Genomic DNA, 23,587 nt, shown 5'->3' with positions numbered 1-23,587 from the left:
ATATTTTGTTGGTCGCTAAAAACTTGTTTGTGTATGTTATGCGACGCCACTGTTTACAAAAATAAAAGATACCTATAAATACCGTGTTATGTAATTTTCAGTATTTATTTATTTAGTAAATACATTTACATTATGTTAACGTGTATGAACTTTACAAAATAAAATAGTTACTATTAACAAACGATCAACGTTTTCTTCAAATATATGACCCTGAAAATTGATATAAATAGTCTTATCTTGCACTCGATTTAAGACTGGTGTATATAAATCAGATTCGGTGTGAATTATAACAAACGCTATTCAAGAGTAACTCTTCATTTTTTGCAACAATGTCAAAAGTGCCAACTGTTAAGTTCAACAACGGTCAAACCTTCCCAGTGTTTGGTTTGGGAACTTGGAAAGTAGGTACACCTTTCATTTTCAAAACTTCAAGTATTTTCTTTGAATACGTCAAAAATATTATAGATATTTTCGTTTGCATAGACACCATGGATTAGTTTTTTCACCTTGATAAGAGTTACGTCATTGTACACACTGATAATAAAAAATTACGCAACTTTCTTGTCCATTTTTTGCCAGTCCAAACCTGGGGAGGTGGTCCAAGCTGTCAAAGACGCCATCGATGCCGGATACCGCCACATCGACTGTGCCCATTTGTACGGAAATGAAAAAGAAGTTGGTGACGCAATCAAGACCAAAGTATCTGAAGGAGTGGTGAAACGTGAAGACCTCTACATCACAAGCAAACTCTGGTGCAATTCGCACCGACCTGACATGGTCGAGCCTGCCCTTCGGCTCACATTATCAAATCTAGGACTCGACTACCTCGATTTGTACTTAATCCACTGGCCTACAGCTTTCAAAGTAAACCCAATTCAACTGAGTCGATTCTTTCAAACAAAGCTTTCAGGCAGGTCCTGACTTGTATCCTGTACACGCCACAGGCAAGTACTTGTTCGGGGATGAGGATTACGTAGACACCTGGAAGGCTATGGAAGAGGTGTGCAAAAAAGGACTGACCAAATCCATCGGTGTTTCAAATTTCAACAAGAGACAAATTGAACGGGTGTTGGAGAAAGCGACTATTCTCCCAGTGACCAATCAAGTGAGTAGTGGGAGTTTCGTTGATTTGTGGGAGTTGGATAGTGGTTTTGTAGATTGAGTGCCACCCATATCTCAACCAGAAGAAGCTGATAGGATTCTGCAGGTCCAAAGGGATCGTTGTGACGGCGTACAGTCCTTTGGGATCGCCTGACAGGCCTTGGGCCAAACCAGACGATCCAAAATTGACAGAAGACCTAAAAATTGTACAAATTGCGTCCAAGTACAAGAAATCCCCGGCGCAAGTTATTTTGAAGTATCAAATCCAACGGGGCAACATCACCATTCCTAAATCTGTCAACAAGTCGCGGATTAAGGAGAATTTGGACATCTGGGACTTCCAACTGACCCCCGAAGACATAGCCTACCTTGACACGTTCGACTGTAACGGAAGAGTCTGCCATTTTGTGGAGTAAGTCTCTGAAACGAAGCGATCTTTGTATTTTTCGATCTATTTGCAGAGCCACCGGCCACCCCAACCACCCCTTCACCGACCGTGACGAATACTAAAACACCAATCTAACTCCGTGAATTTTGCTTTTCTCTTGTATTTTATATACAATCACATTATAATACAAATAGTTACAAATTTGGCAACGTAAGAAAAAATCATTCATCACATTCTGGTATTGTAGGCGGTATAGAAATCGTGGGTGGCGCTGGAAAACTGGGATAAGCGGGTGGCGGAAGACCATTGGGAGGGTAGCTGGGAGGTTCTGGTAGTTCAGTGATTTTGTGCTGTTCGGCGTCTTCAAATGTCTCTTCGTCGGCGGATGCGTCCTCCAGTCGACTTTCCAAACTGATGAGACGCATCTGAAAGTACCTCTTTTCCTCGTTCAAACAAGCCAGATCTTTCTCTTGTTCGGCGATGACTTGCCGCAAGTCTGAAATTATGTTCAGGTCTTCCTGTCGCGACTCTCGTCTTTCGTAGCGAAGTCTGACTTCTTCGAACCTGCAAGAGGCGAGTCAAACCGAGCAAGTACAAACCGTTTACTTACAATTTGGTAAGACACTGGCACTTTCTCTGTAAGTGGTCAATGGTCTCCTGGGATTGCTTGTGGACCCCCATCAGCTTGAGTCTGAAAGCCTCTCGCTCTTTCTCTTGCTGTTCTTGGAGTTTGGCGAGGGTTTCTTGAAGACCTCTGAATTCACAGGTAAGGAAAAAGAATTAGGAACACACGAGGAGGAATAAATGCATGCAGAAAGACAGTACAACTTAGCTACTACTGTAAGAGACAAAACAACGACAGAATGATGAAAGTTATGGTTTGAATGAAAGAATCGGACAAGAACCATGACAGTAACGGGAAAAGAAGCACTAGAAAGGACGTGTGCGTCGACAGATCTTTAGTACATCTATGGGAGGGAAAATAAATTCTATTAGTACAGCTACCATTAGTTTACAAAATGAAAGTACATCAATCATGCTGGACGACTCTAAATTTTAACACTTGGCTAAGTATCCTGACTATTTTTAGAATACAAGGACCTACAATATTTGCAAGCAAAATAAAGTAATTACCTACCTTATTTTTTGATCCGCTTCTTTCTTGGTCTTGATCAACTGGTCACCTTGCTGCGCAATTTCGCCGTTCAGTACTTGAATACCCCCTTCCAAAGTATCCACGTTATTTTGGAGGTCATCTAACGCCGACTCTTTGCTCCCCAGCTCGTTCTTCAAGCTATCGATGACCTTGAGCAAATCTATTTCTCTAGCCGTGTGGGACTTTTGTTGCATCAAAAACTGTTCTTCCAAAGTCTTATATTTCGTTACGTACTCATCTTCGACTAACTTCACGGCCTCGCTTTTCTGACTAATAAGGTTCTCCCATTGGGCATCTTCAAACAAAACTCTGACTCTTCGGATCCACAAACTCAACCCCACTTACCCAGCTCGGATCGATGTTGCTCGATTAGTGACTCGATTTGCTGTTGTGATTCTTTCTCCATCTGCTCCTTCACCGCGTCTAAAGTGTTGTTGAGTGAAGTGACTTGATTCTGCCAACTGACTTCGATCTCTTTGATTTTTTGTTCACTTTCTTCACTGATCCGTTCTGAAAAAGTCGAGTTGAGCATGTGAAAGTCGCGCCCAAACTGAAAGCTATTTTAAACTTGGACCGCGTTGGAATTTCGAATGAAAACACCAAAGTAAATTATTGTTGAATTTTGGATAGAAAATCTGTTAGCGCAGTTGCATAATTTATGTTTACCCAGTTCTGTTTCGTGTTCTTGAACCAGTTTCTCGAAGCGGGTGTGATGGCACATATCGATTTTGTCCATCAACCGCCTCAGCTCCATTATGTCGCGATCAGTGTTTGTCTGAGTTCTGATCATCTCTGCGCGGTAATAGTCGTCTTTCTGCACGAGCGCTCGTTTCAGACCGGCGATCTGCAAAGACGCTAATTTGATATTAAAATGGACAAATACACACATTTCCCACCTCTTTCAGGCACTCTTTCATCTGCTTGTCCCAGTCGGATTGAGCTTTCTGGAATTCTTCGTCTTTGTCTCTCCTCACAGTCTCCATGGCGTAATGTTTCTCTTCGTTGTGAATCTGCTCCAGTTCCGATTTCAACCGACCGCACTCCCTTAAGAGCCTCTCCTCCCAGTACATCGCTATTTCGGTGCGCTTCTGATGAAGAGTCTGCTGCAAGGTCCTCTCCTTGTCCAAAATCTCCTGGTGATGTTTCAGTTGGATGTGTTGAATATTCTCTTTTTCCATTTCGATTAAATTCCTAAGTCTTTTAGTCTCACTTCTTAGACTGCTTTCGGCCAGCTTCATCTGTTCTTGCTGGTCCATCATGTCCTTGATGGCCTTCTCTTGGTCAACTGTTAATCCTTTCAATTTTTCTATCTCGATCTCGTACGATTTGATTGCTTCCACTTTCTCCATCATTTTTTCCGCCTCTTTCATTTTCTTTTCTGCTTCTCTGTATGCATCTTGCAGACGTTCTTCAATGCTTCGATCTTTTTCATCCATACGCTTCTTACAAGTCTGCTGGACTTCCCTCAATTTCCATTCAAAATCATCCAACAATTGCTGTTCTTTGATTATATTAATCGTACGAAGTTTCTCGAAATCCTGCTTCCATTTCTTCTCGATTTCTTGTTTTTGAGTGGTGGCCTGCTCTAAAATCTCGTCAACTTTCTTCTTCTCAACGTCCCGTTCAGCCAACAGAACACCACGCTGCTCCTCCAACTTGTGTTTCTCTTCCTTCATGGCTTCCAGTTGAGTTTCCAGATTCTCAATCTTCTCTTCAAGATTTTTTATTATTCGTTCTAGTTCTGTTATCTTGGCATTAGTCTCCGCCTCGTAGCTTGAAACCCTTTCTGAAACCATCTGCTGCACGATAAACCAATCAAAATTGACCTGCTTTTACCTGACTTTTCAACAATTTCCGAAGACAGTTCATTATTTTTCCTCTTGTAGTCTTCTAGATCAGCTTCTAGATGACGGATTCTTTGCCGTAAGAGTTCGCATTCTTTGTGGGCAGCTTGGAGTTCGGTCTCCAGTCCTGCAATTGAAACATTTACCAACTGGGATTTTTACACTTGGGTCAAATGTACTAGGCGTGTGCAGTTGCAAGAGAAAAAATCGGTAGAAAAGCAGAAGGGAAGCTGTTCTGTTTAAAGAAAAACGGGGCAACTTACGATCCATTCCGGCAGATTTGGCGAAGACATCTCTTTGGAGTTCTTCCATCTGGAAGCGAAGCTTCGTAGCTTCTGCATCTCGTATCGACAGTTGCTTCGATAAATCATTCAGCTGACTTTGAAATTTAGCCTCTTGGTTTATCAGGTTCTTCCTGAAATGTTGCGTTCAATGAGTAATTTATAAAATAAATCATTTAGTCGTGAAACTCGGCGTTTTATGGCGTTTACACGTTTTAAAATCAACAAATATTCTAAATGGTATTGAGTCTAAGCTCCATAAACACCTGTACACCCAAAATATGTTTTTTCAGCTCCATTTTGTTGAGCTAATCGAATTTATTCGCGATCGCGAACCAAGTATACAACCATCAAATCGAACAAAAATAAATTGTTTTGTTTATTATTTTTCTCGTTATATATTTTTTGAATCGATGGTTCCATTTGTGCTGGGAATATTTACAAATAATCTAGGATAAAAGCTGCGTCACTTCCGTCTGGAAAAGAGGGCGTTATAAACAACTTATAATAAAAATTGCGCAAGATTTTGACGTCACATTTGCACCTACACATGTCCTTCCGGATGATGAGAAGAATCTTAATTATATCCAGAAATTGAGAAATATAGAATTGACTCCACTTTTCAAAGTGTTGAAAGATTTATCTTCGGGCGACGATTTTACGACAATATTTTAGCATCTCGACGAGTCGCAGGTTGCAAATACGCCTTGCCAAAAATAAACCAAATAAACAAAGTTTTAACTATTGGTTTTTGACGTAATATAACATGTTGCGCGTTGGTCGAAGAACTGCAACACGGATGCAAAAAAGTGTTATCTTCAAATTTCCTAAATTTAGAGGCCACGTGGGCGCGTTGAATCAGTTTTCACGTCAAACATCCCCAAAATAGCCGGCTCCAACACTTATGATTCAAAATTACACAATCACCAGGACGTACTTCTCGGCCTCGGTGTCGATCCCGTTCACAAGAGTTGAGGACTTAGCCAGACTCTCCACCAAAGCGTCAGTACCGGGGGTCGGGACCTTGTCACCGGAGTTCTGTCGTTCCGCGAATTTGGCCGCCTTCTTCAGGTCCAGTTTAGGGCTGGAGGGCGGAGTGCAGACGTCCCTCTTGGCGGCTTGCACCGGGACTCTGGGGGAGATGGCCGTGGTGCCGTGTCCGCAGGGCTTGACGCAGGCCCCGCGGACCTCCTTCTTGGCCACCGCCGCGTAAGAAAAGGTCCCTAAGGGCGCACTGGGGGGCGCGTTTTCGCACATGGTGTCGTTCGAGTCGTTTTTATCGTCGAGTGTCGTCACTTCACTGGACACTGCATTCGTCGGAATTTCACGTTGGCCGAATTCCGACGGCGTCGGCACGACAGCGTCGTCGACTTTATTATTTTTACACATATCTGATGTCGGAGTCGGGGACGCCGCGCGCTCCTTGTCTGCCTCTCGGGACCTCTTCTCGGACTCTCTCTTGGACCGCTTGAAGAAACTGAACATTTTTCGTCGGCAAGTCGGGCGGAACTAACGCAGTCGGGGGGACATGGTCTGGATCGTCGAACTGTTTTCTATGAAGTCACTTGACGATAAGTAAACCTCAACTGAAGATTCGCTTGTATTGCGTTCACTTGGATTTAAATTTAGACCGGCCACTTCACTTCGTCTTTCCGCAAAATGTGGCTACTGCTCTCGAACGAAATTTGCTCTCCCTATCTGGAGAGGATGTTTGGTCTGCTCATAGATGTTGAATGACCGTGTTTTTGGACCGCCGGGATGGATATAAGCCGTGTTTCGAAAGCAACAAGAAATATTTGGAAAATCCAGTGGCAACGCCTTGGAGGGGAGAGGCTGGAAATAGAGCAACTTCAAACTCCGAAAGAAAATCGGAATAATGAAGTGGTGAGAAGATTGAAATAGAGCGTGCAAGAATAGAACGGCCTTGTAATGAAGATAATGGTGGACGATCCAGGGGTAATTAAAACAATCAATCTAGTAGAACTTTCTGTTGCGGAACACCTCCTGTCTGTCTAGCTATAATTCACATTTAAGCTGGCATCCAAGTCATCACCTGTTGATGCCTGCGACACCTCTTGCAACACCAAACAAAAATAACTTCTTCACTTTTTCTCCCCCTTCTGTGTTCTTCTAGTCTTACTTTACTGATAGCTATTCTATTCTAATTATCTTTTGGCCACCGACTCTAAGTGCCCTGGTCACAAAAAACTATTATGAGTCACTGACTAAACAATTCTAACTATAAGCCAGAGCATTAATAATTGTAAATTCACTTGGCCAAGAATGCAGGAATTGGGTTTCATATTTCAACAACCGCAACGTCTTCATCTCCATTTTTAATCGTAAAATGATAAATTTTCTCGAGGAACTAGATCTCTGCGTCTTTGATAATATTGAGAGTTGCGTAGCCGCCAAGCAAAAATAGCTCCCCATCTCATAAATCCTGTGCGAAAAACAAAAGAAATTCTTAAATAAGCTCTTTTATTTTCTAGGTATCTGAAAAGCTCATCCAAGTTAGTTATATTTAACACCAACAGACGTCAGTGGCATGAAAACACAAGTTCCGTTCAAGCCACGCGGTCGTTGCGATCTTTCTTACTTTCTTTTTTTTTTAGATCACCTTTTGCATGTACGATGTTAAGGTCACGCACATGAGCTAATTTTAGAGCAGAATTTTGGTAAGTTTACGTAGGCGCGATTATAAATTGGAGGATGGACCCGCTCGAAATTCTCGATAGTTAATCACATTTTTCAACAATAAGTACTTTGTAATAGTGACAGTCGGGTCCAACCCAAACATCATATTTTTAGGACGGCCAGGCTTAAGTGTTTAAGTGAAAATTGAAGTGATTTGTCTTGCTTCACGTTGTCGCAGATTTAGATTCATTTTCCCAAGTCGATGTGATAAATCAAGAGTATTTCAGAAAGCAACTTCCAAAATAAGAGAAATATTTGTGGAGAATTGAATTGGCTTGAATAAATGAAGAATGACATAATAAATTGTTACAATTTATTAATTCTTGAAGATCATATTCCATCAATTAGACTGAGACTGAGACTGAGGAAGAAATAAAATATTTCATGATTTTTTGCCTGGTTAACAAAAGATTTCTGAAATTTCGTCAAATATTAGCTTCTTGAGGATCAGACAAATCTTCAGTCTTCAGAACAAGACACAACGACCCCAACTCACCTCCGAAATGAGCTAGATCTCAAGAGCTCAATGTGTGGTAATCTTCTGACACCTGTTTTGCATCCAAAAGTTCTACCGCTCTTCATCAATTTATTTTTAAGTTACTTCAAACATTTAACCCGATAAAAGTAGTGGTCTGGTGAGCGTTCAACTTGATCTTCAATTACCCTTATTGATCGCGCGTTAAAAACAACGCAAAATGGTGTTCCGTTTTGGATATGTTTATCAGAAAGAGTTCTAAATTTAATCTGACGCACAAAGTTTCCTGCACTCGCCTTCCAAGGTCACTTCACAACTTTGGCAACCAAAACGAACAATGAGGAAACCGATTAACTCCTTCAAAACAATTCAATTGGACCGGTACTCAACTTTTGCCAACAAATCGAGGAAGCATTTGTGGCGCAAATTTGTACTTTATTTGACAATATAAGTCCATAAAGTCCTCGATGTGACTATTTTGGGCACGGTCGGCGCCTTCTCGGCCCCATATTGTCAAAAAGTTCGACTGTCTTTGTTACCTTGTACGGAAATCTTATTCGGAGTTGTCGTAGTGACGTTTTTAGCGTCTGTCAACAGAGACATAATTAGACGTGATCGCACACGTTTGCAGCGTAGGCAAGAGTGAAATGAAAATTTTGACGGATGAACGTGGAAGATGCTGCATGGAAAATGCAGTTGCTGTCTGATCTGTCGTTGACCCACGCCTGAAATAGATTTTCATCACCCACAAAACGAGAGTGTGAAGCACACTCCAGGCTTCTTCGCAAAAACTTCTCCACGAGATTTTTTCACTGTTTTACCACTACGCACTATACCAAAGAATATTTATGGATGTTTTCTAAACAATATTGTTTATATTTCTACAACCTATATTAAATAGGTCACCCTATTTCTAGCTCAAGAGGCGATTATTTCGACATATTTCTAGGACTGATAACAGACCCCAGATTGACCAAATTTAAAAAAATCAGACAATAACTCAAAACGTACTAAAATCTAGATAAACTTCATGAAAACGAAAAATAATCATCAATTGCTAATTTGGGCGCTTGATTTTCAATTATTCTCTCAAACACATATTTTTTGTTGATTTTGGAAAATTGTGTAATTGCGATGGCGTTGAGGAAAATGTCGGACGACTTACCAATATCCAAAGAAATTGGATATCTGGGAGCAATCTGCCTCGATGCTATGTCCGGAGCTTTCCAGATCACTGTTCAGTCCAGTGAAAATTCCCGTATCCGAAGATTCCGTCGACGTTTCCTCGCTGACGTCGTCGTCCTCTTCAAAATCGTCATCTTTGTCTTCACTACCACTCATTTTAGTGAAGATTTTCTTCACGAAACTCATTACTTGATAGCGAACATTTACTTTAGCGTAATAGTACAAGTGTAATGCGTGGACGCGTTCGTCTTTGGCACTTCGCGTTTAGATATCTGCTATTTGCAGCACAAGCATGCGAGCCTTGGACACGGTCGCCGTTTAGTGCCAGTTGTCGGGATAATACAATGTATAAATACTGTACCATCTGACATATAAATCAACAATTAAAAAAGAAACACGAAGAGAAACGATTGACATGATTTGCTAAACGAAAGACAAAACATTTAGACGGGCGCTATTTAAAGATCTCCAGCTTCGACACATGTAAAACACGCACTAATAAAGTTTACTACGCCCAGAATATTTTACAACCAGATGTAATGCATAATCTTGAATGATTCAACAACTGACACTCCATCAACATCTACATCTGCTAAAATCTAGTGCTAGTTGTAGACGAATCTACCAAATGCAATGTAATTGACGTTTGAAGGCAAGACTTAAATTAAACTTGAATTAAAATAAAAAGAAAGATTTTTTTAATAATAAACCAAGGACTAAATATATTTTTCATTTGCCAAGAATAATAATTCAAACTGTAGTCCACGTAGTTTTTCATATTTTGCTATTCCTACAGAGCAATCGTAGAGTCCTTGTTACCCAAACGTCAAAACTACAGTCAACAATATAAACAACAACACAGCAAAACAACAAATATTGTTTATTCAATTAGCGAAAATTGTTGCTGACTCTTGTGTGAAATCCGTACGTGCCCTGAAGAGTTAGATTTTTCCAAGAATCCAAGAATAAATGTGAACAAGTCTTGTATCATCTGATGGAGGAACAAAAAAACCAGAGGATATTTCGAATGCAACCGATTCTGTGTCCTTGGATTACTTCCCAACCTTATCATTCATCACTTTGGAACAAAAATAGAGCTCCCAACCAGAACGATCCGTCGTTAGCAAACCGCTTTCTAAACAATCCTTGGGTATACCGCTTTCATTGATTAATCCTGAATTAACACTTGCATTTCAGATAAACAGACAGATGCCTCTGGGCATACCAAGATCTCAAGACAAACCGCTACCCTCGATCCAACAATCCTCCAGTCAATTCTTCTACTTTCTGCGATTGATGCAACTTTTTCCCGACACTCATCCGGCAACACTCCATACAGTTTTAACTCTGTGCAAGAACGACTTCTTTTGTGCCGTTGACAAAATGTTGTACGCCAAAAGATGCAAACTTTTGTGTTATAAGAAGAATCTGATTCAGAAGAACCACCAGAGTCGGAACTGTAAGAGTTTTTTTCATAGTAGCGGTGTTGAAGGAATGGGGAAGGGGTGTAGTAAAGGGGAATCCCAGAGGTTCAGCAAAGGACCAGTAAATGGTAGCGACAAGAAAAGAGACGGTGAGTTGAGATTTGCTCATCTTGTTGCTCTAGCTCAGAAGCTAACAAATAAATATGTATGAGTGACTGGTTTGACATTTCTTTGCGTCAAGCAATTAAGGACTTTTTTACTCATTGATTTTCACCAAGAATTTTATTTAACGGTTTGAACACATTGCAGCAATGTTAATTTTTATGAGGTCCCTGCAATATTTTCAGAGCCGCTCCTGGGCCTCCAGCTGCAACAAGAGGTATCAGATTCGCTTGTAATTAATTCGTTTGCTGAAAAAGCAGAAGACTTATCGACGATTAAAAAATGTGCCAACGAGAACTCAACGCAAGTTCAATAGGATTTTTTAAATGAAAATGTTGTGTATTTTGCCACGAAATAAAAGTTTATTAAAAAATGTTAAACAAAGTGAGAGCCACACTTAATTTCTTAATTACAAGATTAACCAAGTCTTTTTTTTAAGTCGCAGAGAATTTTTTTTACCGGAAAACTGTCATCCCTACTCCGGTTATTAAAAAGGCAACAATGGAAGTCTGAAGACGTTAGATCGAGCGTTGTTGCGTTTTGTTTTCCTAAATTATATCACCCTTTTGTGACCATAACCTCTCCGGTTTTGTACCGACTTTGTTGAACATTTGTTGATTGTGTATATTTATTGATGATGATGAATGCTGGTGGCAAGAAGTTAGTTTTTAACCCTGTTTTGGCCGCCCCGTGGAAGACACAGACGGCAAACTGTGAAAACCCCGCTGATTTGCTGTGTGGGCAAAGGAACAAACGGAAATCGACACAGGTAATCCTCATCTCATATACAATTAAATTTCGTGTTTATCTGATACTGATTTCTATAAGAAATTCTTAGTTTTACTTGTCAGCCAACGATTATTTTTGAATTTACCGCGTCAAGTCGGCGGATTAAATATTTCCATACCTACTTGATATTTTAAAGGTTGCAACTCGTAGTTTTCTTTAAGATGCAATCATTAAGAAATGCACCCTTAAATCAAGGATATTGTGTGTGATGGGGTGTAAAGTTGTGTTTCCGAGATGTGTGAACGTGTGGCCGGGGTCGGTGCATTTAAATTCGAATGATTTGTAACTGCCAAAAGTAAGGTAGGAGATATAAGATTCTAGATTTTTAGAAATTCATTCTTTCCAGAAGTTTTACTTGTTTTTTACTTTATCACCTGAATTCCTTACATTTGAATTATTTTTGTAATAAGTTTTCTTCACGTGGAGATTTTCTTTGAAGAAATAGATTATCATGAGGTAATAGAGTAGGTACAGCAAGGTAATCATTTCCCACTGCACTAATATGAACAGTAACAAATAAACAATAATGTAATGTAAAGCTTTTACAGCTGCAGGATAATGTTGTTAAAATCCGCAACAAAGAATTAATTATCCTAGTGTAGAGTAGTGGCATCGCTTGAGTAATTGAAAAAAAGGGGGCGCCAGGGAGACTAAACAATTCACACCCAACATTTTTTTTGAAATAAATCTATTAAGATTTCTTTTGTGTTTGGTTTGTAATTGCAGTTATATGTTGTATAATTGTTGCGCTCCTTATTTGTTCGGTTTTTCATTTTTTGCGTTTATTGAATTTTTTTTGAAAAAAACTAGAATTGGTATATTTTGTTCGCAAGGAATGACTGTTGCGAATGTGTGTTATGCTGTGTTTCTTATAGTTTCGAAAAGCGTTCTCCAAACAATACCGCTAAGAAAAATTAAATAGTTTTCCTTCATTCCAGAGTGTTGATTTTAAATCAAAAAATAGAAGGAACCAACTTATCGAATCTTTGACAATGAGGTTCCCAGGTTTAAAAAAGTACCAAGCTAAGGCCGCTTTGATGATTTCGGAAAACGAGTTAGATAAGGCCATCGTTCTCTTAGAAGTGTCAAGTTGTTACCGAAAAGAAGTGCTAGATGGGAAAACGAATTTGTCTTATTTAAAAAATATTCATATTAATTTGTGGTACGACGCGGAACAGCAGGATCCGACTCTTAGGAATGTGGTATTTGAGAGTTCTTTTTGCCCTGACCAATCGGGACAAAATATGAGCAACGAAGACCGTAAAAGTAACGAGCGACGTAAGTTTCGTATTTGTTAGTAGTGTGGCGCTTTTTCAAAATTTCTAACAGGACACTTGCACATTCTAGGTACCCCTGTTGGCAGATCTGACAATCCGGATTCTCAAAGAGTAGGAGTTGTAATTGTGAAAACGCCAAAGGGCTACAAAGCTAACCTATTGTAAAATCTTGTGATAACACAAATGAACTGTTTTGTATTTTATTTACCTACTTTTTTCAAACAGGACATTTACCTTTTTGTTTGTTTTTTGTTAGTAAAATTTGCTCTATTAAAAGTTTCTATAATACGTATATTCATTCGTTATACTTTTTGAACAAGATTAATATAAATAAAAAATTTTGACACGTTTGCAAATGTATCAAACCCTACGGGGCCTCGGGGCCTCGACGCTCTAAACTTTTTGATAAAATCTTACAATTTTATCACCAATAACATTTTTCAACGAATTTGTCACAATTATTTATAGTTATAATACATAAATTTTTTTTTTCTCTTGAGATTCAAACGTGCAATCAGTTCGGCTGGAGTACATTTCAGAATTTAGGGCGGAATGAAACCCTTTGGGGCCTCTTTTAATAATCTAGAATCTAGATTGACATTTCTTTTTGTCTCGATTCTACGATTTTATCTATTGAAGTGTTCTTCTGTTACAAATCTGTTATCGCCGTTCTTTGTTTTGTTTTACTTTTGTAAATTAATTTTATCAGGTAAGAAAACAATAGCTTCGAATTTTGCAAATTTTATTTACAACAACAATCCTTGGACTTCAAACTCTGGCAAATATGTTACACTTTTTCTCAAATCGTCGACCTCACACGCGTACGAGTAGCCAGCTTTTTGGTCTGTGGGCTTCCAGTTCAACCAATTGATTTGCGAAGAAATATCTTTGCAAATTACACTCTTCGTGACGTCTGTTTGGTAGGGATTGTTAACACCTAGCAGAGCCACTCCTTGCTTGGTTTCTGGATTGTAGACAACTTTCCAGTAAAGTTCCGGAACTGGAATGGCCTTATTGCCATTGTCATCGACATACAAATAGAGAGGTATCTCTTCTTTCGTGTCTTCATGAGGCAGCGTCGACACTCCGTAGGTCCCAGTGTAGACTTTCAAGTCTAGTTCGTTCTCTTCGGCGTAATCCCTCACGTCTGCTTCGAGAGTGTTCCAGTTGTCGCCGTTGAAGGTCTGCCATTGAGGAGCAGCGTTGACGTAGTGGAAAGTAGCAGTTTGTTGTGGGCCGTAAACGAAGTCAGCTTTAGCCGTGAGATGTCCTCGCGAAAGAAAATAGTCGCTGCTGTCTTCGATGTATTTGGTCGAAGAGGCAGAAAGACCCAACAACCCGTTGATTGTCGCCTGCTGCCCGCCTCGAACGTACAAATCGTTCACCTTTCGGTCTAGGTTGTAGAAGTCGTCTTCTATGAAGCTGGGTCTGGCGACACCGCTCTCGTGGTTGCCGATGGATCGGGTCAGGTCGTAAGTGGAGTACAAGGAATTTAGGTTTGCCTCGTCGAAACAAATAAGAATTTCTCGCGCAAAGGTGTCGTCGCTTAGGACGAAACCTACTTCGATTTCTTTGCCGCCAGCTTCGCACGATTTCCCTGTGTACCTAGCGGTATGGAACGGGTTCCTAGAGCACTCGATGTTGTTGAAATCGACGGTTTTGCCGTCGATGGTGAATTCTGTGCCGGATTCGCACACTGCGGACACAGTGGCGTCCAATTTAGTCGATCCCGCGGACAGTGTACCTCCTGGGCATGAAATTATGACGGTTTCGCCGGCATTTAGGGATATTGAAGTTGCGTCCGGCTCGGCGTAAAGGAACTGGAAGTTGCCGGAAACGATGATCGGTTCGGGGTCTAGGTTTGACGGAGAAATGCTGCAACCTGGAACGATGTTAGATGTTTTTACAAGGGTTGAAAAGGTGATGCTCAGCAGTGCTAAAGCATCACCGGGTTCTAGCTGGTTTTATGTCTTGTGTGTACCTACCTGCTCTAGGTGTCAAGACAAAAGATGTGCCAAGTGTGGCTTGGACCACAAGAATTAGCAAGGTGGCAAACCCGACCATGTTTATTTAGTTATTAGACTAAAAAATATTTTTGCTTGCTACGTTTTTATAGGTCTTCCCCTCCAGTGAGGTGACGACTTTGCTTTGTTCCAAGACACTCAATGCAAGAGATAACATCTAGATTTATCCAGAGCGCATAGCGGTGCACACTAGAATCAGCTATTCAAGATCTCGAGAATTTTAAATGCTGATCAAATTGTTACCACTTACTCAAAAAAAAAAAACATTTTTTGAAACTTTTCTTCAAATTTTGACTGACTTGACTGTCGCATTGTACGCCATAAATATTGACTGTTTTGGATTTATTCTTGCCTTGAATTATTTAGGATGTTTTTAATCTTCGGAATAATATTTGTTTGAAACCAGTTATCGTCCATTTCCATATTTTAATCATAATTACACGTTTTTAATCGGATCATTGTTGTGTAATTTAATTATATATTATCAGAATTCGATAAACCGATCACAATGGGTAACCCGCCATTTTATTTTTTTTTTGAATAAAAACAAACATGTATAATTTTAGATAAGTATAATCTTTTTCTATTACAGTATAAAATGAAAATTGTACAACAAATTCAGTTCCAAACGTCTAATGTTATAAATTGGAATTATCTAACCCATGTAAAATACACAACTCATTTAAATCCAGTCGATATAATAAATACAGCAATTATAACCTATTTTATTGATCGCCTGTTGGGCTCACTAGCTGTGGGTGGCGGAGGTGGTCCCCTTCTATCAAGCTCTTCCAGGTAATTTAATATTAGCTGTGTCCGCTCTTGCGGAATATGATCTAAAACTAGATATCTCTTATCGTTCTTCAAAATATCCTCGATTTCTTGCATAAGTCCTTGATTTTCGCGAAGATTCGATAACGATTTGTGAGTGATGAGTTTAGTTTCCTGCAAAAGTTCTTTGAACTGTCCTTTTGCCGTGATCAACTTATCTTTCAGGTAGTCCTTGAATTCACGTTCACACTGAAACCGATGCATGTGTAATTTTTTTCAAGCTAGATTTTTTAAGTTAACTTACGCGTTCGCTTGAAGCAAATTTCGTATATCTGGGGTCCTCTTTGATAATTCGCTTGATTTCCTTCCAAGTGCTAGTTAAAGACACGTCGGGGGTTTCGTCTAACAATTCGCGGAATTTTTCACGTTTCTTTCTCAACAGGTGTTCGATGTGTTCATTGAACAATTTCTCTTTGTCCTCTCTTGACAAAGAGTCTGCCAAATCCCACCGATGATCTTTTCTCAGAATGCGTTTGACTTCACGCCAGCTTAGTTCGGGATTACGCACCAAATCGGCCAATAGAGCGTTGAAATGCTAAAAATAAATTCATTCGAGATAAATTAACACATTGCTACTGTACTCACCTGTATAGCTTCGTCTCTTTTGTGTTGTTCCCTTTCTTTATCCCTGTCCCTCATGTGAGTCGCCAACGTCCTTTGCACTTCCTTTTCCCTTTCCCTCAAGCTAGCTTCAGCCCTAGCCTGTCTATCTTTCTCTCTTTGCTCTTGCGCTCTCTCGTCGTCCGTCTCCTCAGGTTCCGTTTCCTCGACCTCTTTATTGGACGCCTCACCATCCTCATCTTTCTTCGACTTCTCCTTGTCCCTTTCCTTTTCTTTGTCTTTGTCGTCTTTCGAGTGACGCTCCTTATCCTTATCTTTGTCCTTCTTCTTGTGCTTTTCCTTGTCGCGCTTGTGTTCGCGATCTTTTTCCTTCGCTTTCTTCTTCTCTTCCTTTAACATTTTGCAATACTCCCTGAACCAATCTTCGCGTTGTCCCGACGAGTCAACCGCTTTGTAACGGGCGTCAGAGTCAACTTTACGTTTCACGTCGGCCCAATGGGAATGACGGTCTACGTCGGAGTGTTCGCGAAGCATAGCAAAGAAGTCTTTCTTTACCTGTAAACATGTGATTTTTGTCAAATTGGCGAAGTTAGCGGTAGTTTTATTTAATTTATTATTCCTAAACTATTTGTATGTTATCTAATAGCTACAGCCGGAGTCTCTAATCTGAAAGAAAAAATGTTTGATAATCAATTAACCTGCAAAAAAGTGGCGACATTTATGATGAATCGATTGCATCAAACATGTCTCAAATTGAGACTGGTGCCGATACAGAGCGCACAAGAATGACGTAAATGTTTTGAAATATGTTTGATGGCGTTTTACAAATCGGATATCCTGAAAATTCGGTCCACAGATGTCACACTGAAACTAGAAATTACATTGTTTGTCGGTTTGTCTGAGTATTTGCATTTATTATTGGTACACAAGATAGCAATATTTTTGACTAAGGAGGATTACTTTACTTATTTTGTTCTTAAAAGATTAACAACTAACTTGTAGGTTAAGTACCGTTAAATAAAAATTAGCCCCATTGCCGGCAAGGAGCGCTGTCACCTGGGATGACCTCTCTCACACGATGCACACGAGCCTCAGGCAACGGAAGTAACTGTGTTTCACTCGCGCTCCACATCTCTTGAAAAAGTAATGAAGCTGGATAAGAGACTCATCATTTACAACACTGTTATAGGGTTTCTTGAATGGTCGTAATATAGGCATAGAAAGAGCAATCATACCAACCACAAACCAAGAACAAAAAAAGAAAAACCACAAAACAAACAAAATGGCTTGTGGTTGGTTACAAATACCGTAATATATCAGCTAATAACAATAGTTCAATAAGCCATTTGTCATGCTCATTAATCGACAATCGTAACACTTAATGAACTTTTGTTTTTTTTTTACTACAATATTAATGAGCGCTATAAATGATTGTTATAAAAATTGTGACAAAAACACAATTTTCGGTAATTCTGAATAAATAAAAATTAATCTAACACAATATCTACATACCGAGTGCTGAAAACCTGCAAATAATTTTAGTATGGTGCACTGTGATTAAAGCATTTCATATCACTTTCGTAATAATAAGTAAATATAAATAACTTTAAAATTAGAATGATTACCATTAACCTATGAAATATTTCTTTGCTAAGCTTGTAGTAATTTTCCTTTAAAAAATGAAGATTAAGCACGTTGAGAAAACGATTAGGCTGGTCGACAAGTCAGTCAAGTTACTGCAAGCCATCACGCTCAGATATTGTAATGAAATGGAACAAGCGAGTCGGGTGCAACATAAATTCACCTCACTTGTTCCATCGACATTAACCTTCATTTATTCTTGGAAAGAAATACGCAATCACATTCTCACCTGTTCTCTGCGCTGATTCTTTTCTTCTTTCTCACGTTTCCTTACTTCGATTAGGTACTCATTGAAGAGACTCTCTCGCTCCCGCATCTTCTCCACCCCCTTGAACCTTTCGTCCTTCGCGAACTTCTGAGCAAAATCACTGAAGGACGACCTGAACAGACGAAACGCACATTTTACTCAAAATTTACGTTTACAAAAAAAAAACCGAAGATACGGGAGTTTACTCACTTGCCGTGCAGATGCGATTCGCTCAGCAGCTTCCTGAAGGCATCCTTCTTCTCCCTCAGCTTGTTTCTCTTCTCTCGGCGTTCCTCTTCAGCTCTTTCTTTGACGTACTTTTCGAAAACTTGCTTCCGCTCCTTGGACGTCAACAGGAGATACCTAGAATCGAACACTATTTTGTGGAGTTCTTTCTCCCAAGTACTGAAAGCGGAAACGTGTTTCTCGGCCAACATCTCCTTGAACGACTTGATTCTGTTCTCCAGTGGTACCACGGCACGTTCTTTGGCTGCACGTACTTCCGCTTCGATCGCCGCTTCTTTGCCGATGTCGATCTTCCGTGCCGACTGCGGTGTAGTACCATTGGTACCTTAATTTGACATTAATTCAATTGTCATTTTTTTTATTAACAACTTACTCGTAGTCTCTTCTTTCTTAGGCTTCTTAGCTGGGGTTTCTTCTTCGCTTTCGCTCTCGTCAGAGGCTCGCTTTTTGGAAGGACTCTCTGCTGAGTCCGTTTTTGCTGGCGTTCCTACAGCGTCTGGAGGTGTAGACACCATTTTGTCCACGTCTGTCCTTTTCAACAGCTCGTCAGGACGCTCCCACACGGAAGTCCTGGATGACGGATTGTAAAAGAAAACGCGCCCGTCTCCCGTCCACACGACGCACCTAACATCAGAAAGACGTGTTGGAAACGTTATGACGCGATTTTAATTGATTACCATGGCGTCCCAGGAACTGGCGTGCTCGACACTGGTCTGGATTTGTCCTGACTCTTGACCTCCTTGGTTTTTTCCTCTTCTTCCTTCTTTTTTCTGGACTCATCTTGCAGTTTCTTCAACTTGTCGTCCTCCTCCTTGTTGGAGCCGTCTTTGACCACTTCTCCATTGGCGACTTGCACTGCTGCGGCATTTGCCTTACCTGTTTCGGTGTTTGCGATCACAACGTCGCTTCCAGGTCTCGTCGACACCCCCTGAGCGGCCGCCAATTTTGCAGCTATGAAAATATCTATTTACAATAAATTTTAAAACTGTTACTACCAACGCACTTTCTAGGTCCTTAAGCGGTTGTGGTTTCTCCCAAACCGACTCTCCTTTTTTGGCGTTGTAGTAATAAAATCTTCCGTCTGGTGATTTGTGTTCGCTCCATTCGGCCGCTTTGCCGATGATTTCTGGATCTACTTTCGCCAGAACAGCGGCTTCGTCAATAGCCGGCATTGCACCTGGCAAACCTGTAAGAAGACCTGGCGGCATACCCCACGGAGCAGCACCTGGTGGACCCGCTGGCCAAGACGCTTGTCCGGGTGCCGGCCACGTCCCCTGGAATCCCGGCGGCGGCAAACCGAACGGTGGAGCTCCAAACTGACCTGGAGGACCTCCGAAAGGCGGCATACCCGGCGGAGGTCCCGCCAACATGTTTTGTTGCATCGCGTTCGCAGCTGGCGTCTGTTGTTTGTTGTCGCCTTTACCTTCTTCATTCTCAACTGATTTTTTAAAATTGTAATTCACCGCGTTTTGTCAGTCATTATCTTACCTTCAGGTTTATTTGAAACATTAGCCTGCGCTAATGCTGCCTGGGCTGCAGTAGATGTCCCTTGTGCTAAACCTGTAGTAGCTGCTTGCGCCATTGCTTCCACTTGATCCTGAGAGATTACTTTTACATTAGGACCTTCTGGCTTAGTCCAAGTGGTTTCTCTAGTACGAGCATTATAAAAATAAGACTTGCCTTCTGCTGTTTTAGTCTCTACCCAAATTTCACTATTTGCATCTAACCCCTAAAAATATTCAAAAAACGATTTTTTTTAAATGAAAAAATACCAAAAAAAATTTCTGACTTACTGTAGTGGGATTTTGCGTGATCGGTGGAAACTGCCCGGGTCCGTTAGGGGTCGCCCCGCTCTGCGTCACCATAGTTGGAGGTCCACTGTTCATATTTGGAGGTCCACCCATCATTCCTGGCGGTCCAAACGGCGGCCCGTTGGGTCCAGGTCCCATCATACTTGGGGGTCCACCCATAGTACCTGGAGGTCCCATTGGACCTCCCCAATTAGGTCCATTGAAATTTGGAGGTCCATTAAAGCCAGGTCCTGGAGGTGGGTTCCTAGGAGGGCCTCCCCTGCCAAACATTGGTGGTGGAGGACCTCCGCGACCTCTAAATGGAGGAGGGCCACCCGGACCGAAACCTCTACCGCGAAATCTGGGCGGTACTTCGCCGCGCGGACCGGGAGGACCTGGTGGGCCGGGCCAAGCGCGGGGTTGTCCTCGCCCCCTAAAATCGACATTCGTTATGATATTTGTCTAGTGTTTGCCTTTGAATACCTGAACCCTGCACGTCCTCGTCCGCGCATTTGGAAATCATCCCCCAGCTCGATGTCGTTTTCGAAGCCCCCGTCTTCCTCGAACTCCTCCTGCGCGACGCCATCGACGTCAGCACCGTCGTACTCCATGGCGACGTCAGTCTCTTCCATTTTGATTTCAGTTACTCTAATTAACTTTTTCCATAGAAGTGTAAATTTGTTTGATTTAAAATGGCGACCATAAAATCACTTCTCGTATTTTTACCTAATTTGACGCTTCTGCGCATACGCAAAATGGTTGTTTGTTGTTGACATGGTGACCAACCGAAAATCATTATTTCCCCAAAGTTGTAGAGTATTTTTGAAAAAAATCTCAAAAAAAAAACAATTCTTGGTTCATACTGTTGATAGTTTTATAGTTAAAATGTTTAGTTTTTCCTTTTTCTAAAATTGCTATAAACAATATTAATAATCGTGAGAAATTGTCTTGAAACGCAACCCAACATACACCAGTGCTTACTTTAGAACTAAATAACATTCTCGTATTAAATAATTTTGAACTTTTTTCTTTTCCTCAGCGTTAAATTTTTTTTACAATAATGACCTAATAACGAAAGAAACTAAATTAGTTTTTCCTGCAATTAAGCATCCGCTGTTTTCGATTTTTTTTATACAGGGTGTACACACTACATCCCGATCTTGTTGATTGACGTGTTGACGTGGATTAAATAAAGAAATAATCTAAAAGGAAAAAATCTTTTATTAAGAATAGGAACAGAATAAGATACAGTAAGATACAGTCGACATTGTTCAGTATATTACAACTCGGAAACAAAAATTTGCGTCACATCGAAGTATATACAAAATTTCGCCAAGAAATTAGTGCTAAAGACAATAGGTACCTACAGTTCTCATACGAGGACATATACAAGATTTCAACATGATTAATAACAACCCTTAAGCTTCAAGAAATTATTTCAGCTAACAGACAAGAAACAAAACAACCTGACTAACATCAACACTTAATCTATCCTCCAAATTCGAAGACGTACCCGTTGCCAAAACTGTACGGTTTGCCGGGTTCGTCGTGGTATTCTTGTTCCTTGACCCCTCCGATAGCATTGGAGATGGGGGCAGGAGCCGGTTGATACGCTCTGTTTTGTGCAAAGGGAACGGCAGGTTGAACGTAGGGTTGCGGCCTTTGATACAATTCCGGTCTGTACTGACCGTCATCTTGCCTTCCTCCCGCATTGTATCCCGCTTGTACTTGCAGTCCAGCTCCTGGAACGGGAGCCAGCGGTTGCGGCGCTTTCGGCAAATGATCAGCCTCCAGAATCCTGAAACCCTCTTTTCCCGCAGTGTATTTCACCGAGATTTTTCTTCCGGTGGGATCCACGTAGGAGTAGCCGCCGTTACGCGAACCGTCCGGAGCGATGGTTTCCCCTTGGGCGAGACCGTTTTCCGAGGTGAACAAATACTTGAAGTTTCCGTCGTGGTTGAGGGCTTGTTTGTGGCTGAGAATCTGTGGCGGCGCTTGTCTGTTGTAATTGTACTGGTCTTGGTATTGGCCCTCTCCGCCTCCAGGTCCGTATTGCTGACAGAGGGAGGGCGAGATTAAGGCCAAGAGTCCGATTACCTGAAATGAATAATAGACATCCAATTATTTCCAACTATTTTCTGAAATTCCTTATAAGTTACTTCTACTGTCTGAACAACTTTCACACTCTCGTTCTAAAAATGGAACTACTAAAGCGTAAAATGCGACAATATTAGATTGTTCTACTTGGATTGCTCTGCTGACTCTGGTTTTTTGAAGGAGCAACAGCTTTTTTAACAACTCGTGCAATTATAACACCGTGCGCTTATTACAGGATTTAATCGAGCAGCTAAGTGTTAGAACCGAAGCTAAAAACCATCGATAATGACTAACATAATTAGGCGTCATTAGCGCCAATTTCTTGGCTTCTTTTAAATGTTACGGCCAATTTGTCTCCTCGCTTAAGAAAATCTGACGCCTTCAGTGAAGAAACTACACAAGTACACTTGACAAACCTAAGTGTTAAGTCTACGGTACTCACTTTTAACGTGTCCATTATGTTCCAACACAATTACAAACAACACTGCACCCTTGCCAGTTTTGATCGCGGCTTTATAGAAATGGTGGGTGGGTTCGTATCTATCTCGAATTGGATGCCCTTGTCATGGAGAAAGTGTCCTGGCGTAGCGCTACAATTTTTATTCAGTTACTTATGTAGCTTACATAAACTCGAATTACTTTCATCAAATGTGTAATGCAGACGCAGGGAAATAATTACTATGTATAAAATAATAATAAACGAATAAAATAAAAAGTGCAAGTGCAAAAACTTTGCAATTCATTATATTCCTGATTGTAGGCACGCTGTGATACTGGTTTTACCAGTACGGAAATATTTAGAGATAAATTATGTTGGGTAAGTAGCTATATACAATGAACTGATTAAAATGAGTTAAGATTGTAGGGCAAAAAATGCATTTTTTAAGTGCACGCGAGACCCTTTCTAAAGCCACTAATGGCAGGTTCATTTCATATAAATGCCTCGCATTGTAGTGCAAACCCAATGACTTTGTTGTTTATTGTTGTACCAAGAGGCAAGAATTAACCTTTTGTGTCTTTTTGTTTTACATCGGTAAAGTGCGTACATGCAAAAATTTAATCGTGATCTCGTTGTCTTTGTGTAAACGACCTCATGTCTGCACATTCGAGTCTTGTCCTTTCAACGCCACGGAATGTAATTAAAAGACAGTCACTGCGAAATTGTGGGACCAAAACGTTTTATTAATTTTTTTTTAGAAAAAAGTGTCACAATGGCTTTTCTGAAAGAAAAGAGAGTGGCAGTGCTTTCGCTAATTTTATCATAATTTTCATCAAGTCGAAATTGTTTGGCAAAAAAATACTTTTAGATTTTTGTTCTGATACGGTCGAGCAGATATCGAATAGATAAGGTGATAGAAGAAATCTCTATAC

At 40.6% G+C, this 23,587-nt stretch overlaps 6 protein-coding genes and 1 long non-coding RNA gene across 10 annotated transcripts; 3 read left to right on the top strand and 4 right to left on the bottom strand.

Moving 5' to 3' along the window:
• Positions 1–187: 187 nt before the first annotated feature.
• LOC138135713 (aldo-keto reductase family 1 member B1-like) lies at positions 188–1,698 on the top strand. The gene is made up of 5 exons (XM_069054541.1): positions 188–401; positions 580–864; positions 911–1,105; positions 1,158–1,513; positions 1,563–1,698. The coding sequence occupies exons 1-5, from the start codon at positions 330–332 to the stop codon at positions 1,609–1,611; spliced, it is 957 nt and encodes a 318-aa protein (XP_068910642.1). The 5' UTR covers positions 188–329; the 3' UTR covers positions 1,612–1,698.
• LOC138135709 (protein FAM184A-like) lies at positions 1,622–9,450 on the bottom strand. Of its 3 annotated transcripts, none has more exons than XM_069054535.1 (9): positions 9,108–9,450; positions 4,753–4,904; positions 4,482–4,616; positions 3,542–4,431; positions 3,312–3,489; positions 2,991–3,155; positions 2,628–2,940; positions 2,100–2,243; positions 1,622–2,053 (listed from the first exon to the last, which is right to left on the bottom strand). In XM_069054535.1, exons 1-9 carry the CDS (start codon positions 9,311–9,313, stop codon positions 1,711–1,713), a joined length of 2,526 nt encoding a protein of 841 aa, XP_068910636.1. In that variant the 5' UTR covers positions 9,314–9,450; the 3' UTR covers positions 1,622–1,710. The 3 variants fall into 3 exon arrangements, with proteins under 3 accessions (XP_068910636.1, XP_068910635.1, XP_068910637.1); XM_069054534.1 differs by lacking the exon at positions 9,108–9,450 and adding an exon at positions 5,708–6,433; XM_069054536.1 differs by lacking the exons at positions 1,622–2,053; positions 2,100–2,243; positions 9,108–9,450 and adding exons at positions 2,252–2,457; positions 5,708–6,433.
• Positions 6,589–11,097, top strand: LOC138135718 (uncharacterized). The gene is made up of 6 exons (XR_011161064.1): positions 6,589–6,726; positions 7,263–7,330; positions 7,386–7,448; positions 9,924–10,277; positions 10,325–10,700; positions 10,899–11,097. It is a non-coding gene; the product is annotated as an uncharacterized lncRNA (long non-coding RNA).
• A 58-nt stretch (positions 11,098–11,155) lies between these two features.
• Positions 11,156–13,135, top strand: LOC138134425 (uncharacterized). The gene is made up of 3 exons (XM_069052686.1): positions 11,156–11,482; positions 12,441–12,780; positions 12,850–13,135. The coding sequence occupies exons 1-3, from the start codon at positions 11,348–11,350 to the stop codon at positions 12,942–12,944; spliced, it is 570 nt and encodes a 189-aa protein (XP_068908787.1). The 5' UTR covers positions 11,156–11,347; the 3' UTR covers positions 12,945–13,135.
• Positions 13,136–13,504: 369 nt separating this feature from the next.
• On the bottom strand, positions 13,505–14,921 carry LOC138134423 (uncharacterized). Its single transcript, XM_069052685.1, has 2 exons — positions 14,765–14,921; positions 13,505–14,661 (listed from the first exon to the last, which is right to left on the bottom strand). Exons 1-2 carry the CDS (start codon positions 14,841–14,843, stop codon positions 13,526–13,528), a joined length of 1,215 nt encoding a protein of 404 aa, XP_068908786.1. The 5' UTR covers positions 14,844–14,921; the 3' UTR covers positions 13,505–13,525.
• Positions 14,922–15,358: 437 nt separating this feature from the next.
• On the bottom strand, positions 15,359–20,867 carry LOC138134422 (transcription elongation regulator 1). Of its 2 annotated transcripts, none has more exons than XM_069052683.1 (11): positions 20,603–20,867; positions 20,123–20,552; positions 19,818–20,058; positions 19,333–19,767; positions 19,007–19,292; positions 18,703–18,953; positions 18,294–18,654; positions 18,066–18,216; positions 16,220–16,750; positions 15,879–16,169; positions 15,359–15,823 (listed from the first exon to the last, which is right to left on the bottom strand). In XM_069052683.1, exons 1-11 carry the CDS (start codon positions 20,749–20,751, stop codon positions 15,524–15,526), a joined length of 3,426 nt encoding a protein of 1,141 aa, XP_068908784.1. In that variant the 5' UTR covers positions 20,752–20,867; the 3' UTR covers positions 15,359–15,523. The 2 variants fall into 2 exon arrangements, with proteins under 2 accessions (XP_068908784.1, XP_068908785.1); XM_069052684.1 differs by having other exon boundaries at positions 19,007–19,280.
• Positions 20,868–21,322: 455 nt separating this feature from the next.
• LOC138134798 (endocuticle structural glycoprotein SgAbd-8-like) lies at positions 21,323–22,806 on the bottom strand. Its single transcript, XM_069053294.1, has 2 exons — positions 22,659–22,806; positions 21,323–22,216 (listed from the first exon to the last, which is right to left on the bottom strand). The coding sequence occupies exons 1-2, from the start codon at positions 22,671–22,673 to the stop codon at positions 21,608–21,610; spliced, it is 624 nt and encodes a 207-aa protein (XP_068909395.1). The 5' UTR covers positions 22,674–22,806; the 3' UTR covers positions 21,323–21,607.
• Between the last annotated feature and the right edge of the window lie 781 nt (positions 22,807–23,587).

The sequence above is a fragment of the Tenebrio molitor genome, chromosome 7, assembly GCF_963966145.1.
Source record: "Tenebrio molitor chromosome 7, icTenMoli1.1, whole genome shotgun sequence".
In the NCBI taxonomy this organism is placed as follows: Eukaryota; Metazoa; Arthropoda; class Insecta; order Coleoptera; family Tenebrionidae; genus Tenebrio; species Tenebrio molitor.
Note: the sequence above shows the minus strand (reverse complement) of the source record. Positions and strands in the feature narration are given on the sequence as shown.

Excerpts from the sequence above, each read along its gene's own strand:
- LOC138134422 (XM_069052683.1), bottom strand. The coding sequence starts at position 20,751 with ATGGAAGAGACTGACGTCGCCATGGAGTACGACGGTGCTGACGTCGAT. Across the intron at positions 20,059-20,122 it reads TCACGCAAAATCCCACTACA|GGGTTAGATGCAAATAGTGA; the intron begins GTAAGTCAGAAA and ends GAATATTTTTAG. Across the intron at positions 19,293-19,332 it reads ACCGCTTAAGGACCTAGAAA|ATATTTTCATAGCTGCAAAA; the intron begins GTGCGTTGGTAG and ends TATTGTAAATAG.
- LOC138135709 (XM_069054534.1), bottom strand. The coding sequence starts at position 6,255 with ATGTTCAGTTTCTTCAAGCGGTCCAAGAGAGAGTCCGAGAAGAGGTCC. Across the intron at positions 3,490-3,541 it reads TGAAAGAGTGCCTGAAAGAG|ATCGCCGGTCTGAAACGAGC; the intron begins GTGGGAAATGTG and ends GCGTCTTTGCAG. Across the intron at positions 2,244-2,627 it reads GAAGCGGATCAAAAAATAAG|AGGTCTTCAAGAAACCCTCG; the intron begins GTAGGTAATTAC and ends CTGTGAATTCAG.
- LOC138134423 (XM_069052685.1), bottom strand. The coding sequence starts at position 14,843 with ATGGTCGGGTTTGCCACCTTGCTAATTCTTGTGGTCCAAGCCACACTT. Across the intron at positions 14,662-14,764 it reads TGTCTTGACACCTAGAGCAG|GTTGCAGCATTTCTCCGTCA; the intron begins GTAGGTACACAC and ends ACATCGTTCCAG.
- LOC138134425 (XM_069052686.1), top strand. The coding sequence starts at position 11,348 with ATGATGATGAATGCTGGTGGCAAGAAGTTAGTTTTTAACCCTGTTTTG. Across the intron at positions 11,483-12,440 it reads ACAAACGGAAATCGACACAG|AGTGTTGATTTTAAATCAAA; the intron begins GTAATCCTCATC and ends CCTTCATTCCAG. Across the intron at positions 12,781-12,849 it reads CCGTAAAAGTAACGAGCGAC|GTACCCCTGTTGGCAGATCT; the intron begins GTAAGTTTCGTA and ends TGCACATTCTAG.
- LOC138135713 (XM_069054541.1), top strand. The coding sequence starts at position 330 with ATGTCAAAAGTGCCAACTGTTAAGTTCAACAACGGTCAAACCTTCCCA. Across the intron at positions 865-910 it reads ACTGGCCTACAGCTTTCAAA|GCAGGTCCTGACTTGTATCC; the intron begins GTAAACCCAATT and ends CAAAGCTTTCAG. Across the intron at positions 1,514-1,562 it reads AGAGTCTGCCATTTTGTGGA|AGCCACCGGCCACCCCAACC; the intron begins GTAAGTCTCTGA and ends ATCTATTTGCAG.